The sequence below is a fragment of the Miniopterus natalensis genome, chromosome 12 (assembly GCF_054644295.1).
Source record: "Miniopterus natalensis isolate mMinNat1 chromosome 12, mMinNat1.hap1, whole genome shotgun sequence".
Classification (NCBI taxonomy): Eukaryota; Metazoa; Chordata; class Mammalia; order Chiroptera; family Miniopteridae; genus Miniopterus; species Miniopterus natalensis.
In genome coordinates, this window is record NC_142092.1 from 7,403,056 (window position 1) to 7,418,549 (window position 15,494).

General features: G+C 53.0%; 1 protein-coding gene across 2 annotated transcripts in view; it reads left to right on the forward strand.

Annotated features, from left to right (window-relative positions):
• The window catches only part of PHF2 (PHD finger protein 2), an 84,780-nt gene extending 81,108 nt beyond the window's left edge, over nt 1-3,672 (forward strand). The window contains exons 21-22 of one of the 2 annotated variants that reach the window (XM_087822538.1): nt 570-969; nt 3,010-3,672. In XM_087822538.1, coding sequence (XP_087678664.1) covers nt 570-969; nt 3,010-3,197 — 588 coding nt within the window. In that variant the 3' untranslated portion in view covers nt 3,198-3,672. Of the gene's footprint in view, nt 1-569; nt 970-1,733; nt 2,971-3,009 lie in introns of those variants that run through there. The other variant, XM_087822537.1, reaches the window with a different exon arrangement.
• The last annotated feature ends 11,822 nt before the right edge of the window (nt 3,673-15,494 follow it).

Genomic DNA, 15,494 nt, shown 5'->3' on the forward strand with positions numbered 1-15,494 from the left:
CGGCTCCTCTGGGGGGCCCTCCCTAGTCCCTGGCAATCCGGCATTTTCCTCGTCTTCATGGAGCTGGAAATGGCTGCTCCATCTCACGTGCACTTCCTTTGCCACTCCAGCTCCTCCTGGTCCCAGGTCCCCCAGAAGAGAGGGTCTTGGACTCTCAGGTGCCAGCCAGACCAAGCCCGACCCCATCTGGGCACCAGAGGAAGTTAATAGGACCAAAGTGAATATTCTAGAACCAAGAGTCCCAAGGCAGCTCAGAGTAGGGTGAGGGAGGTTGGGGGCTGGGTGCTAGTGCTGCATCCTGCTCGGTCCTGTATGCGGGACATCCCCCTGCACGGGGACAAGTGTGGTGTCCCTCTTCGGGCCCTGGTCCTACTCTGAGGGGCTCAGGCACTGGCCTGGCGCTTTCTGCTCCCAGGGCACTGGCAGCTCAGCTCCACTGGAGAGGCCTTGTGCACAGGGACCTGCCTCCCCTGGTCCAAGGTTGTGAGGGCTGCTCTCAGCCCTGACTGCCCGGCACCTGAGGCCTGACTGGCCCTGCCGGCTCACTTGCCCACATGCTTTGTTCAAAGGAGGAGCAGAAAAGCAGGAAGAAAAAGAACTCCAAGAGGAAGCTGACTCCCAACACCACCTCCACCTCCACCTCTGCCAGTACCACCTCTGCCAGCACCACCTCGGCCTCCACCACCTCGGCCAGCACCACCTCGGCTTCCACCACCTCGGCCTCCACCACCCCTGCCTCCACCAGCACCGCCTCCACCAGCACCGCCAGCAGCCAGGCCTCGCAGGAGGGCAGCTCGCCCGAGATCCCGCCCGAGGCGCACAGCAGCAGCCTGGCCGACCATGAATACACCGTGGCCGGTGCCTTCACTGGGGCCCAGGCAGGCCGTGCCTCTCAGCCCATGGCCCCTGGGGTCTTCCTTACACAGAGGCGGCCCTCCGCATCGTCCCCCAACAACACCGCTGCCAAAGGTACCGTACCTGCCAGCCCTAAGCAGCCTAGACTTGCAGACTGTCTCCGTAGATGACCACAGGTTCCCTTTGTCCCACCGTAGCCACTTGTGTCTGTGAGGGAAATGGTCTCTTTCAAGGTCGAGGGGCAGCATCACACACCAGGGGTGTCTGGTTACCTGTGTGGTGTGGTCCTCAGACCCCACTTGGAGTCAGGGTGTGGTAAATGGTTTGCAGGGTTCTCTGGGAGGGGCTATGGTGACTGACCCGGGACCCTCTGTGTGAATTGGGGGTGGCACGGCTGTTCAGCATCTCCACTGTCAGTCCCCTGGCCCCCTGGCCCCCTGGCCCCCAGCCTCCTGGCCTGGTGAGTGGTTGGCTCACTTCTTCCTCAGAGGACTTGTGCTCCCATCAGTGTCCTTCATCCTGGCCATGAGACGCAGCCAGTTGTGGATGCGGCTAATGTGGCTCCAGGTGGCCCTGCTGCCAGGAGATGGGGCAGGGGCCTCACACCATCACATTGCCATTGTCCTGCCCTGTCCCACACTGGCTTCAGCCCCACCCCTTCATCACCGCCCCCTTGTCAGTGTAACCTCTGAGCTGGGAACTTTGTCGAAGATTTGTGATTTTAGAGGGCACGGAGCCCCCAGGCTTGGGTGTCACAGGCCCATTTTACAGCTGATGGGAGTGTTAAGGGGGGGTATGCAGGCTCCTCACCCCCATGCTGCTCCTCTCACCCTCTCACACATCTATCTTCCTTTTTGTGTCCCCTCTTCTACCCCTAGGAAAACGTACAAAAAAGGGCATGGCCACCGCCAAGCAGAGGCTTGGGAAAATTTTGAAAATTCATCGGAATGGAAAACTGCTCCTTTAAAGTGTGGAAAGCCAGGATCCTCTGCTCCGCTCAGGACCCCGGAGCCCCGCTACAGCATCCGCCCCCAGGAGGGTGGCCATGCTGCCTCGCCCCGGGAGGGCCTGGCCTCCTCCCAGCCACCACTCCCCACACACGAGCAAGCGCCCGTTGCTTTAGCAGGCGGAGCTCACCAATGCGGACAGATGTCCTTTTTCCAGTTGCTTAGAGTGACCAGCTCCTGAAACTCGGCCCTGCCAGTCTGAGGACCATTCCAGTTTCAGGAAGCCTCTAGGCACCCCCGAGCGTGGTTGTGATTGCAGGGCATCTGCAGCTCTGCTGGGAGCATGAGTCCTTCAAGGAAGGAGGAGTGAGCCAACCATTCATCAGGCCCAGCGTCTGAGCCAGCCACAGGCTGGTAGCCTCCAGAGGCTTAAAAAAAGGCAAAGAACACTAGAGAGGAAGAGGAGGAGAAAGCAGGGTGTTTCTGTGCCCCCCATCTCTTCCCACGTGATTCTCCGACATGTCCAGAGAGCATTCATTCTGGCCAGGAGAGGGGGGCCTCCAAGCCTCCCTGGCCGGCATGTGGCAGGCCAGATGGTGGGTGTCGCCCTCTGAATGCCCAGGGCATTTCTAGGAACGACTGGGGCCGGCAGCAGGGTCAGTGTGTTTGTGGGCAGGGGAGCCACCGTGGGATCCCCAGCCCTGATGTGGGGTACAGGGGGCCCAGGCAAAGCCACATGGGTGGGTCCTGTCCAGCCCCACTGGCTATACTCCCAAAAGCACTTGTTAGCCAAGGCTCCCTGCCCCAGGCCTGGCGAGGTGGATGGTGGCTGGGTGGCCCGAGGATGTGGGGGGCCTGGCACTCCTGTCTTGTCACCTGTCACTTGGTGTCGAGTGCATGGGTGGCTCCTGGACCGAGAGTCCACCCATGGTCACGGAGGGGCTGGATTTGTTTCTCAGGCAATCCTGTATTTTAATTTTAGATGTATTTCCTGAAGCATATTTTTCATAGAATGTAGCGTGTAAATAGCTTTTTAAAAAACTTCTTTTTTATAAGAGTAAAAGTATCTTTAGGAATTTCTTTGTAGAGTCCTTCATTAACATTTATACGAGTTTTTTGCCGAGTCTGATGAACAGTTGGGTTTCCAATGCTTTTCCTTTTTCTTTCTTTTTTTTTTTTATTGTTACAGTTATTTTTTTTCTTTTAGGGACTAAGGTATTGCCTGAAAAACAAGTGATGTCTGTGCAGCCTTATATCTGTCTTTACAGAAGCAAACAGTACACAAAAGATCTCTTTCAGACCTGTTTGAAGATGAGTCTTCAACTTGAATACCAGCTTTCTTTCCTTCTTGTTGATGAAGGGGTGGGGTACAGTTATTTTACTAGCACCTTGTGAAGTGTTCTGTGTTTTGTGATGCTGTAATTTATTAATGTTTGTAGCTTTTTATATTTGTACATTTCTTATGAGCTTTGTTTATATGCCCATCCCTGGGTGTTCTGTTCATGCAGAGAGGCAGCTTCGTGCAGGCCTCGGCCCCGGCTCAGCCTGTCGGGCGCGGCCGCCGGGCCTGGAGACTGGGCAGGCGGCGCTCATGGACCCGACTATTCCAACCCAGCGTTTTGAAGGTTTCCTTGCCTGTCATTGTTGAACATTTATATAATCTAACCCAGCCATCAAACTGTTCTCTCTCTCTCTTATTTTTTAATTTTATTATTATTTTGGCAACATGTACATTTCTAACAAAGTTTATCGTGGCTATTAAAGTGTTTTATTTCCCAATTCATATTACTCTTGTATCGAGTCCATGAGGTCTAAGGCAACTTAAATCAAAGTTTTAAAAGAGTAAAGATATTTCAGGTTTTGTACAGAACCATGTCTGTGTCATTTCTGCCTCATTCACCGACGCCCATCCTGGCAGTGAGGGTGGTAGGGGTCCTCAGTGGGGTGGGGGGTGCTGTGGTCTGGGGGTGAGGTCTTGTGCACCCCACGGGCTGGGTGTGAGGGTGGGCAGTCAGGCCAGGCCCCTGTCCACACCAGGGCTGCCACTATTCCCCTCAGAATTCCTTGGATTGCCTATAGGGCACACACTGCCCTGCACTCCAGGCCGGCCTGCAGGGATGGGCAGAAGAGACCCCCAGGGCAGGCAGCCTTTGAGATGCCAACTTCACCAGCCCTGGCCCCAAGCATCCTCGAAAGCTAAATAAAACCTTACGGTTCACAGGTGGACAACTTAGCTGAGTCCAATGTGCACGGGGCCAACCCTTGGAGGCACTCAGGAGCCATACAGGGTTTCAGTCTAAATCTGACATTCACAGCAAATGAACAGAGGCAGAATTCACTCCCCCCCACGGACGTGGGGCAGGCACACTGATCATCAAGGATCGGGCGTCAAGGAGAACCAGCTGGCTGGAGGGGCTGCTGCGGCAGAGCACGGGTTGCCTGGCTGCTGGCCACCTCGGGCACCACTGGGTCTGGGCACAGGATGTTCTCCCCACGTGCCCACAGCTCGAGTCCATCCCACTGGACCCCGCAAGAGGTATGGCCTCTTCACATCCCCAGGCCAGGCATTCAACCTGTCCGGGCAGCCTTCCCATCGCTACTCAGATCCAGCCAGACTCTGCCTTGTGGCTCCCGACACCCTCACCTCACAGATACGAGGGGACCAGGCCTGGCCTGTGGCTGCTCTCTGTAGCCCCTGCAGGCCCAGCTCTGGACCCCCCACCATGCCAGGCTGGTTGGCCCCTGAGCCGGGTCTTGGAGGCCTAGCTGTGCTCCTTGGGTTCCTTGGCTGTTGGTATTGACCTCCAGAGGCTGTAAAGGAGCTGGAGGCCTGGAGCCCAGGGAAGGGCTCCCAGAGGCTGCCCACAGTCCCCCCTGTTCCAGGCCCTGTTCTGGTCTGCGCCCACGCAACCTTGGCCCTGTGTGGCCTGGCCCTGCCTTGGGACCTCACTGTGGCCCCATTTGCAAGGTGTTTGGGTGTATCTGCGCAAAAACCTGAGACTCATATCTCTGGGTGTGTCTGTGGAAGGGGCAGTGAGGGGCCCAGGTCTATCAGTTCGAGGCTGAGGGCCCCATGACTGTGAACTGGGAGGGGAGGGGCTGAATGTGCCCGGGCATGGCCCACGGGTGAGTAACAGCTCCAACTCCTTCCTCCTTGATAGTGTCCCACTCAAAGGGCAGGCTGGGGGCCAGCTGGAGGGGCCTGGCAAGCCCAGCCACCAAGGCTCCCCAGGGAGTTCAGTTCAGGCCAGTCCTTCACCTGGGCCTTCACCACGGGCTTCCCTGCGATGCCAGGAGAAGCCCCTCTGGAGCCCTCTCCAGGCACCTGGACCCATCATGGGCGCAGTCCACTCTCAGGGTCTCAGGACCAAACCCAAAGCTGCGTCCCCAGCACAGCAGGACCACAGCACGCTGACCGACACAGGGCAGCAGGCCCTGAGGCCTCAGAGCTGAGACCTCTCCTCCCCAGGCTGCTCACCAGCCCGGCCCACAGGTGCCCTGACAGTGCCAGGCCCTCGGGTGCAGGGGCGAGCGCGGCAGGGTCTCTTCGCCATCATTTTTAAAAAATTTATTTTAAATTTATTTTTATTCTTGTTCAAAATATTACAGGTGTCCCTTTTTCTCCCCAGTGACCCATACCACACCTCCCCAGTCCCTGTCCCCACCATGGTCCGTGTCCTTGGTTGTGCATAGATGCATATAAGTTCTTTGGTTCCTCTCTCCCCCTCCCCCCACCCCCTCCCCCGTCCCTCTGACATTCGTCAGTTTGATCCCTGCTTCCATGTCACTGAATCATTTCTGTTCATCAGTTTATTTTGTTCTTTAGACTCCACATATAAGTGAGATCATGTGATGTTTGTCTTTCTCTGCCTGGCTTATTTCTCTTAGCATAATACTCCCCAGGTCCATCCATACTGTCCCAAAGGGCACAAGATCCTCCTTCTTTACGGCTGCGTAGTACTCCATGGTGTGAATGTCCCACAGCTTTTTATCCACTCAGCTACTGATGGGCACTGGGGCTGTTTCCAGAGTTTAGCTATTGTAAACTGCACTGCTAGGAACATAGGGGAGCATATACTCTTTCTGATTGGTGTTTCAGGATTCTTAGGATATATTCCTAGAGGTGGGATCACTGGGTCAAAAGGCAGCTCCATTTTTAATTTTTTGAGGACCCTCCACACTGTTTTCCGTAGTGGCTGCCCCAGTCTGCATTCCCACCAGCAGTGCACCAGGGCTCCCTTTTCTCCACATCCCCTCCAGCACATGTCGTTTGTTGGTTTGTTGATGGAGCCATTCTGACAGGTGTGAGGTGACACCTCATTGTTGTTTTAATTTGCGTCTCTCTGATGATTAGCGAGCATTTTCTCATGTGTCTCCTGGCCATCTGCACGTCATCATTTTGCAGCCCCTGGCGGCAGGTGACTGGTGTGAGACTGGAGCACCACTATCTTGTTGAGTTGCCCCAGGGGCCGCAGGATGCCAGTGGTTGGGGTCCTGGAGTTCCCTCTGCGAGAAGAGCTGCCTGACCAGCAGAGAACTTTGCAGAGAAAACATGAAGACTTGCGTGTTAGGCCTCAGAGATGCGCAGGCTCTGACAGGGATGCACGTGCAGCCACAGCCTGTGACTGAACATTGCATAAAGAAACACATGGCCCTTAACTCAGCTTTCCAAAGTTCAGTTGGATTCCAGAGTCATTTTCTGAGTAGCTAGTGTGTGCTGGGCCATTGAGAATCTCCCAGTCTTCATCAAAGCCGACAGCAAGCCCACTTTGCCCAGGAGGACACCTGCTGCCCTGCACCTCACAAGGAGCCCAGGCCTTGCCAGCTCTGGGACCCCCACCATCTCCTGCTCCCTTGGACAGTAGGACATATGGTGTCCTCTAAAATCCCAAGTGTGTGTGTGGGAGGGGTGTGTGTGTCTGAGATGTCCCAGGAGCCACCCATGGGAGATGAAAGTGTCTTCAGCCAATGTGAGCAAAGGCCCTGAGGCAGGCAGTCAGGACTCAGGGTGCTAAGATGGTACAAGGTGAGGCCACAGCCAGCACAGTGAGGACCAAGGGCATACACACGGGGGCAGTGGTGGGCCCTGGGGAGGCCCAGCATGCTAGCGAGGAGGTGCAGTGCTTCTTTTGGGGAGCAGCCTACTGGGGGGGAGGGAGGACAAGGGCTCCCTTCACTGGGGGCCCCCTCTCCCCCTTGCCCTGTGCCCCATCAGCATATCCCCATGGTCTCTGCGTGGGTGGGGAGCTCAGCACTGCAGGCAGCTTGGCCTGTTTTGCATGGACTGCTCTCTGAACAGAGCCAGTCCCAGAACCTGCAGGAAAGGGTCCTGCTGGGCCCCTGGGGCAATACTGAGATTGACCAGTAGAGGGCAGGGGAGGGCCGGGAACGAGCAGGCCTGGGACCGCAGGAGCGGAGCTCCGGGTCGCTCAGCGCCTGGTGTGGGGCAGGCTGGAGGGAGGAGGGTGCCGGCAGCAAGTGCTGGCAAGCAGATAGTAACAATCAGATCAGCTTCGTCCTGAAAGCTTTAAGTGTCAGGTGTGCCAGGATCTGTGTTAGCATCAGGCACGTTAGCGCACTCTGAGGAAAGGCCTACGGTGGTCTTTATCTTACCATAGGGATACTGAGGCACAGAGCCTAACAGCTTGTGGAGCTGGGGTTCAAGGTCAAGTAGGCCAGCTCCAGGGCCCTTGGGCTTATGAGACAGACCCCCAGGGAGACCTTCCCATAGAAAGTGGCCAGATGGGCAGCTCCCCAGGGCCCCAAGAGGAGGAGCTGTGCCTGAGCAAAGAAAAGTGAGCCGCTGTGCAAAGGCCCTGAGGTGGGGCCAAGTGAAGTGTCTGTCTTTGAGGAGGCAACTGGAATGAGGCGCTGTGCTCAGGGCAGGAGGTGGTGAGGTGAGACAGGGCAGCAGGCCAGGCCACGCTGTGGCAGGTGAAGCTTTTCTAAAGGGCAGCACCCCTGCACCAGGCACTCCCCTTTATCACAGGGGTCTCCCTCTTTCCAGCCAACCATCTCTCTCCATTCCTCCCCCTCTGGGCCCTGCGCACCCACCTCTGTGCACAGCCCTGAGCAAGGAGACCTCTTGGAGATGTGGACACTGAGGCAGGTTTTGTGCAGGACACATTTGCAGGGAGGTCTCCCCTCTTTGTCCACAATACTGAGAGTCTGAACAGGGTGTAGGAGAATCAAGAGGGCTCCTCATCAAGAATTTAAAAAAGACGCTGCTGATGTAAAAATCTAGGCTGTGTTCCCAGCCCTATGAGCAAGTCTCTTTAACAGTAACTCCCAGTAATAATGGTGCATGCGAGTCATGTCAAAGGCACTAGACAGCAGTGCTGAATTTCACGAGTTTGTGCAGTGACTGTGCTGCCAGTGTGGCCACACTTCCTGAGGGCATTCTGTGTTCTGGGCACGTGCTCAGGCTGTATCCCCTGATGTGAGTGGCTGCATTTGCTGGCTCAAAGAGCTCTTGGCTGGCTCCTGCCCAGGTTGGCTGCGTGACCCGTTTCCTCATCTGCAGAGCTGGTAGGCAGTGGCTGCAACCCCACACAGAGGTGCTGCAGGGCGGACTCCTCCCTGCAGGCCTGCATTCCTATTAGGCCCTCTGCTGGGGCACTCCCGCTCTTCCCCAGCCTGCCCTAAGGGCTTCGGTGTGTGATCTCTGGCAGGCCACTTCTTTCTGGGCTTCTTCTCCTGCCTGCCTTCTAGGTGAAAAAGAGAGGCATTAAGGGGAGGGGGCAACTGGAGCTAAGGGGGCTCAACCTGGCCCACATCCTCTCCACCATGGCCGGCAGAGGACTCCCTCCCCCACTGGGGGTGGGTCCAGCAGGACTCAGTCGGGCCTTAGGCAGCCTGGCCTGGCCTGAGAGGTCTCCAAAGGTGTGCCGTACCCCAAGGGGCAGGGGTGTGAGGCTGCTCCCCTTGGCATGTTTGGTTGTATCGATGCTCAATAAAACATTTACCCACTTCCAATGTTCATATTTAGAAGAGAATCCTTACTTTTCAAAACTCAGTTTTGTGTCCCCACAACCCAGTGGACAGAGGGATGCTGGGTGGGGCAGCCAGTCTCAAGAGGACTGATGGCAGGAGGGGAGTCCAGGCCAGGCTGTCGGGCGGCCTGACAAATGGCCTCTCTCCTTAGCCGCCAGCCCGCCTTTCCCAGGCTGAGTCCTGCCGGCAGCCTCATCCAAACATCCCTGGGGATGCCACCTCGGCAGAAAAATGATGCTGTTCCATTAACATCTGACACGGATTTGCAGGCCCCAAACAGACGAGCGTGCATGTAAACACCCGGCCTGGCCAGGCCCTCGCTGGCTCAAAGAGGATTCCTCGTAATTAATTGTCCTCCTGCTGGCCCAGCCAGTGTTATTTCAAGATTGCAATTCCTCCTCGCCTCCCACAAACAGCACTTACCAAACAGCGGATGTACCGGCTCTTGTAGGAAGGACAGAGAGGGTTCCTGGCTCAACTTTTGGGCATCAGTTTTTTTCTGGTAAAATGGAGCCATCACCCTGGCCTCCCAGTGATCGTGAGAACAGGGTCCACATGCCTGGCATGGGCCAAGCCGGAGCATCTCCCACCTGCTGGCATGCTTTCTCCAGCTGTCCGGTGGAGTGGGTCAGGTGCTGAGCAACTCACACTGGCTGGCATGCTCTCTGGGCTGCCCCGTGGAGTGGGTCAGGGCCTGGCAGAGCCACACAACGCTCCCACCATGTGCCCAGCAGGCCAGCGCTACAGCTTATCATTTCCATGCAACTGGGTGGATTTTATAAGTGGGAAGGCTGCCTTGATGTCCTTTTACCCCGAAGAGAGAGGATTTGTTCTAGAATGCTGTTCTAGAAAGTTGTCTGGAATCAGTGATACCTCCTGTGTACATGTGTACAAATAAGACCTTTTCCTCAGAATTTACGAAAATACCTGACTTTGCCTATGGCTGCCCTCAGGGGTCTCGCTGCTCTGCACCCTCATCTGATAGGTACACCGCCCCTGTGAGCTGCAACACGGGGACAGTCATCTTCCATTCAGGGACAAACCAGTGCCTGCTCACAGGTGCATCCGCACATTGTGTATTAGGATCAGTATCTTTGCTCAGAAAGTCATTTATTTCACCTGTAAATCTGGGGGGAAACAGTCTACTTCCTTATTTGTTACTTTTTAAAGCACCTAACTCTAATCCCTGAAATGTGTTGTAATTCGTAGCTGAGAGCTAGGGCCCAAGTTTGTCATCCACCCAGGTGCCCGTGGCCAGGGTCACACAGACAGATGGGGGGTTTCTCCTGGTGGCTGTGTTTTAAGCTCTAGAGAAGTTTATCAGCATCTTCACTCTGCTCCTCCGGGGTGTCTAGGAGCTCCGTGGGATGGGGGCTCCTTGAGAAGGAGGCATCCTGGGCTCGTGGCAGACGTGAATAAGGACACTTTCGGAGGATCCTTCTTCTTCCTTCCTCCTTCCTTCCTCCTTCCTCCTTCCTTCCCTCCTTTCCTCCTTCCCTCCCTCCTTCCTCCTTCCTTCCTTCTTCTTTCCCCTTCCTTCCTTCCTTCCTTCCTTCCTTCCTTCCTTCCTTCCTTCCTTCCTTCCTTCCTTCCTTCCTTCCTTCCTTCCTCCCTCCCTCCCTCCCTCCCTCCCTCCCTCCCTCTCTCCCTTTCTTTTTTCCTGTTCTAGACTCAGCCCTATATTGTGTTTTGACTGTGATTTTAGGATCCGTTTGCATCTGCAGACTCCTCCGTGTGCTCCCGGAATGGAGGGCTGCACTCGCTCTCTGAAGAATTCTGCAGGCAAGTGGAAGGGCCTCTGAAGAATTCTGCAGGCAAGTGGAAGGGCCTCGTGCTCCAGCTACAGTCTCTGCTCAGGCAGGAGAGCAGCCTCCTCATCTGTCCAACCCTCCCTCCCTCCCTCCCTCCCTCCCTCCCTCCCTCCCTCCCTCCCTCCCTCCCTCCCTCCCTCCCTCCACAAGCACAGACATTCTCTGGACTTAGCTCCCCCGTCTCTACCACACAGTTTCCCGGGACCCCCAAAACTCTGGGCCCTCCCGTGGGGTGCCGCACAGCCACATCCACTCTGCGGCTCTAACCTTCACTCCTGGGCTCCTTAGGCCTTGGGCATCCTTCTCTGCTGCCCTAACCCCACGAGCCTAGACTGGGTTGGTCTGGCTTTGTCAAATCTCAGGGACCTGTTGGCACCCCCAACCCTCCCTCTCTGGCACCCGCTACCACAACCACTCTTCCCAGGAACCTCCTATACCAACCTTGCCCTAGCTCTGTCACTCTGATTTTCTTCCTCACGGTCCCCAAATTTAGCCCAAACACCTTTCCTCTGGTAACTCTGAAGCTCAGCCACCTTTTGTGACTCCTCACTAACTGCCTATGGGATCCTCATATTCCGGACCCTCCAGCCTCTTGTGCCCCAACTCCTGCAGCCCCAGCAGGAGTGGTCTAACAGGCTCATCCTGGCCCATTTTACTCCTCAGGATAGTGTCTGTGGGACCCTACACTGGGCCCTGGAGCCATGAGGAGCCCCAGCTCTGGGCAGGCAAGGGCACCTGGTGGATGGTGGGAAAGCAGGGTGCACTGAAAGATGAGGGACCCCTGAGGGGGAAGGAAACAGGAAGGAGACGGGAAAGCACAAGTGGAACTTTGAGAAGAGATGGTGTCCCCAAAGCAGGGAGAAGAAGGGGGTTCCACATAGAGGATACATGGTATGTGTGGGGCAGAGCCTGGGCTCCCTGGGCTGCAAAGGTGGGGTAATGAGTGGGGGCTGTGTTGATCCTTGCCCTGCAGGGTGGATCAGGACAGACTAGCATCCGAGAGCCCTTCTGGGTCCTGACGTTATCACTGCTTCCTCTTGTGAGTCTGTTGATTCATGGCAAGGGCTGATGGGCAAGGGGTCAGGGGCAAGGCTAAGCCAGCCAAGATGGGGGCTGACCACTTCCTCTGTGGTGGGTTGGAGTAACCCATTCCTGCAGGCCTGAGGCATCTAGAAGCCTTGATGGCAGGGTACAAGGCCCCTGACACAGCCTTAAGCCATTCCAGGTGAGTGCCTTCAGACCTCAGTCCCATACACCAACTGATAGGGAGCTTATACCCTCCCAGACACTCTGCCTCACCCCAAACTTGGCTGGCCTCAGAGAGCTGGAGCCTCCGAGGCTCTGTGGGGTCTGACAAGAAGGTTTCTCTGTGCCTTGGCTCTGGGGCTTAGGCCACAAACCAGGCCCAACAGAAATGGGAATGCATACCAGTGGGTGACTGAGACCAAGTGACACAAGTGACATGGGTGTCCTCAATGGCCCATCTAAAACCATGGCTCAGCATTCTTATCTCCTGTGTGAGCTCAGCTTACACCATGCCCCAACAGGAGAATTATTTGAGGTGTTCCTGCAATGCCCAAAGGCCCTGCCCTGCTGAGCTTTCTCCTACAGAGGGGCCACTGGCTGCACCAAACTAAACCTGTAGTATACTCCTTCTGGGGGAGCTAGGGTGAGAGGTTCAGGCAGAGACTGAGTGGTATGGCTCTGGAGTAAGGGCCACTTACCTGTTGAGTGTCTAGCCATGCTGCCCCCAAGCAGGAGACCCACTAGCCCCATCCTTCTGACACCAGTCACACCACCCTTGTGAAAGGGTCTGTGGGTTGTGGTCAGCCTGAACCCACTCTACATAGAAGGCTCTAAAGAAAGACCAGGCAACCTCAGGGTGCCTTGGAGCTTTTACTATTCCACCCCGGTTCACAGCTGGAGGAAGCCAACCCTTGTACACACCATGGCCCCTCCCACGTACACCAGGCCCAGTAGAGGCAGCCACAAACAGCATATTGCATGGTTGATCCACGCAGGTAGCCCAAGGCTGGTTACAGGCAGTGTCTGACATCAACCTATACCAGAACCCTGCCCACATGGACTCAGAACCAACAACTAATGGAGGACTTCAGACCACACCAAAGTCTGACCTAACTAGAGACACAAGCGGTACACCCAAAGGGAGGTGCCTTGGAGGGCGGCCCTGCACAGCAGTTTATACACTGTGATTGAGGTCTATCCCCTTTTTTTTTTTAATCCTCAGAAGATATTTTTTCCATTGCTTTTCAGAGAGAGTGGAAGGGAGAGAGAGACATTGATATGAGAGACACACATCAATTGGTTGCCTCCTGCACATGCCCAGACCGGGGCTTGGGACTGAGCCTGCAACTGAGATATGTGCCCTTGGCCAGAATAAAACCTGATAACCTTCAGTCTGAGAGTTGATGCTCTAACCACTAAGTCAGACCAGCTAGGGCGAGGTCTATCTTTATAGTCAGCCATCCTGAGGGTTAAACCTACCCATGAACAGGCCAACAGCATTCAAGGCCCAAGTACAACAAGAGGGCACACATAGCCTACACAAGAGACATTCTTGGAGCCCCCAGCTCAAGTGATCTGGAAGATTGTGCAACTGAGTCCCACAAGACACTTACAACATAAAACCATTATAACAAGTTTGGGAGTCATAGCAGATCTACCTAATACACAAAAATGCAGACAAAATGGGGCAAAGAAAGAAACATGTCCCAAATGAAAGAGCTAGAGAAATCCCCAGAAAAAGAATGAAATGAAATAGAAGCAACCAAGATACCAGATGCAAAGTTCAAAACAATGGTTATAAAGATGCTCAAGAACCTTACAGAAAGAATGATTGATTTCAGTGAGAACTTAAATAAAGAGGGAGTAAACATAAAAGGGACATAAAAATAAACAACAAAAAAGAACCAGACAGAAATAAAGAATACAATATCTGAAATGAAGAGTACACTAAAAGGAATGCCATGGCTGGCATGGCTCAGTGGTTAGAGTATTGGCCCACACACCGAAGGGTGACATTTGATTCCAGGTCAAGGGCATGTACCTGGGTTGCAGGTTGAATCCCCGGCCCCAGTTGGAGCACATACAAGAGGCAATCAATTGATGTGTCTCTTTCACATTGATGTTTCTCTTTCTCTCTCTTCCCATCCCCCTCCCTTCTACTCTCTTTAAAAATCAATGGGAAAAAATATCCTCAGGTGAGGGTTAACAACAACAACAAGAAAGAATACACTAGAAGGAATCAACAGCAAGTTAGATGAAGCAGAGGATCAAATCAGCAATTTAGAGAACAACAGAAAACACCCAAGTAGAACAGCAAAAAGAAAAAAAATAATTTTTAAAACTGAGGAGAGCCTAAGGGACCTCTGGGACAACATCAAGCATAACAACTTCTGCATCATAAGGCTATCAAATGGCGAAGACAGAGACCAAAGGATCAAAAAACAGTTAGGGACATAATGGTTGAAAATTCCCTAACCTGGTGAAGAAAAAAGACATAGAAGTCCGGGAAACACAGAGGGTCCCAAAAAAGATGAACCCAAAGAGGCTCACATCAAGACACATCATAATTAAAATGGCAAAGGTTAAAGACAGAGAATCTTAACAGCAGCCAGAGACAGTTACCTACAAAAGAGCTCCCATAGGCTGTCGGCTGATTTCTCAACAGAAACATTTCAGGCAAGAAGGGACTGGCATGAAATATTATAAGTGATTAAAAGTAAGGACCTACAACCAATGTTACTCTACCAGCAAGGCTATTACTTAAAATTAAAGGGCAAATAAAGAGTTTCCCAGACAAAAAAAAAAAAAAGTTAAAGGAATTCATTACTACCAAACCAGTATTACAAGAAATGTAAAAGGGTATTGTTTAACTAAAAGAAAGGGGGGCAGGGAGGGAAGGAAGGAGGGAGGGGGGGAGAGAGAGAGAGAGAGAGAGAGAGAGAGAGAGAGAGGAACATAGGTATAAAGAGTAAAATGGGAATAAACAAATACCTATCAATAATTTCTTAAAATGTAAACAGATTAAATGCACCAATCAAAAGACATAGGGTAGTTGAATGGACAAGAAAAAAGGACCCATATATACACTGTCTAGAAGAGACTCACCTTAGAGCAAAATATACACACAGGATAGAAGACATTCCATGTAAATGGAACAAATCAAGCTGAAGTAACAATACTTATATCAGACAAAATAGATTTCAAAATGAAGGTCATAACAAGAGACAGAGAAGGACACTATATAATACTAAGGAGATCAATCCAACAAGAGGATGTAACCCTTGTAAACATATATGCACCCAATGTAAGAACACTTAAATATATAATTAAAATCTTGGTTGACCTAAAGGGAGAGATTGATAGTACTATAGTCATAATATGAGGTTTTAACACCCCAGTGACATCAATGAATTAATCTTCCAGACAAAAAATCAAAAAGGAAACAGCAGCCTTAAACAATGTAATAGATCAGATGGATTTAATTGGTATTTACAGAGCATTTCACCCCAAAGCAGAATATACATTCTTTTCAAGTGCATATGGAACATTCTCTAGGATAGGCCACATGTTAGGACACAAACAAGTCTTAAATTCAAGCATTTTCTCTGACCAGAATGGTATGAAACTAAAAATCATAAGAAAAAAACAAACACCTGAAAGAAAGACGAACACATGAAGGCTAAATGACACACTACTGAACAATGAATGGATCAACAATGAGACCAAGGAAAAAAATCAGAAGTTACTTTCAGACAAGTGAAAAAACACACACAACAACCACAAGTCTAAGGGATGCAGTGAAAGTGGTTTTAAGAGAGAAATTGATAGCATTACAGGCCTACCTCAAGAAACAAGAAATATC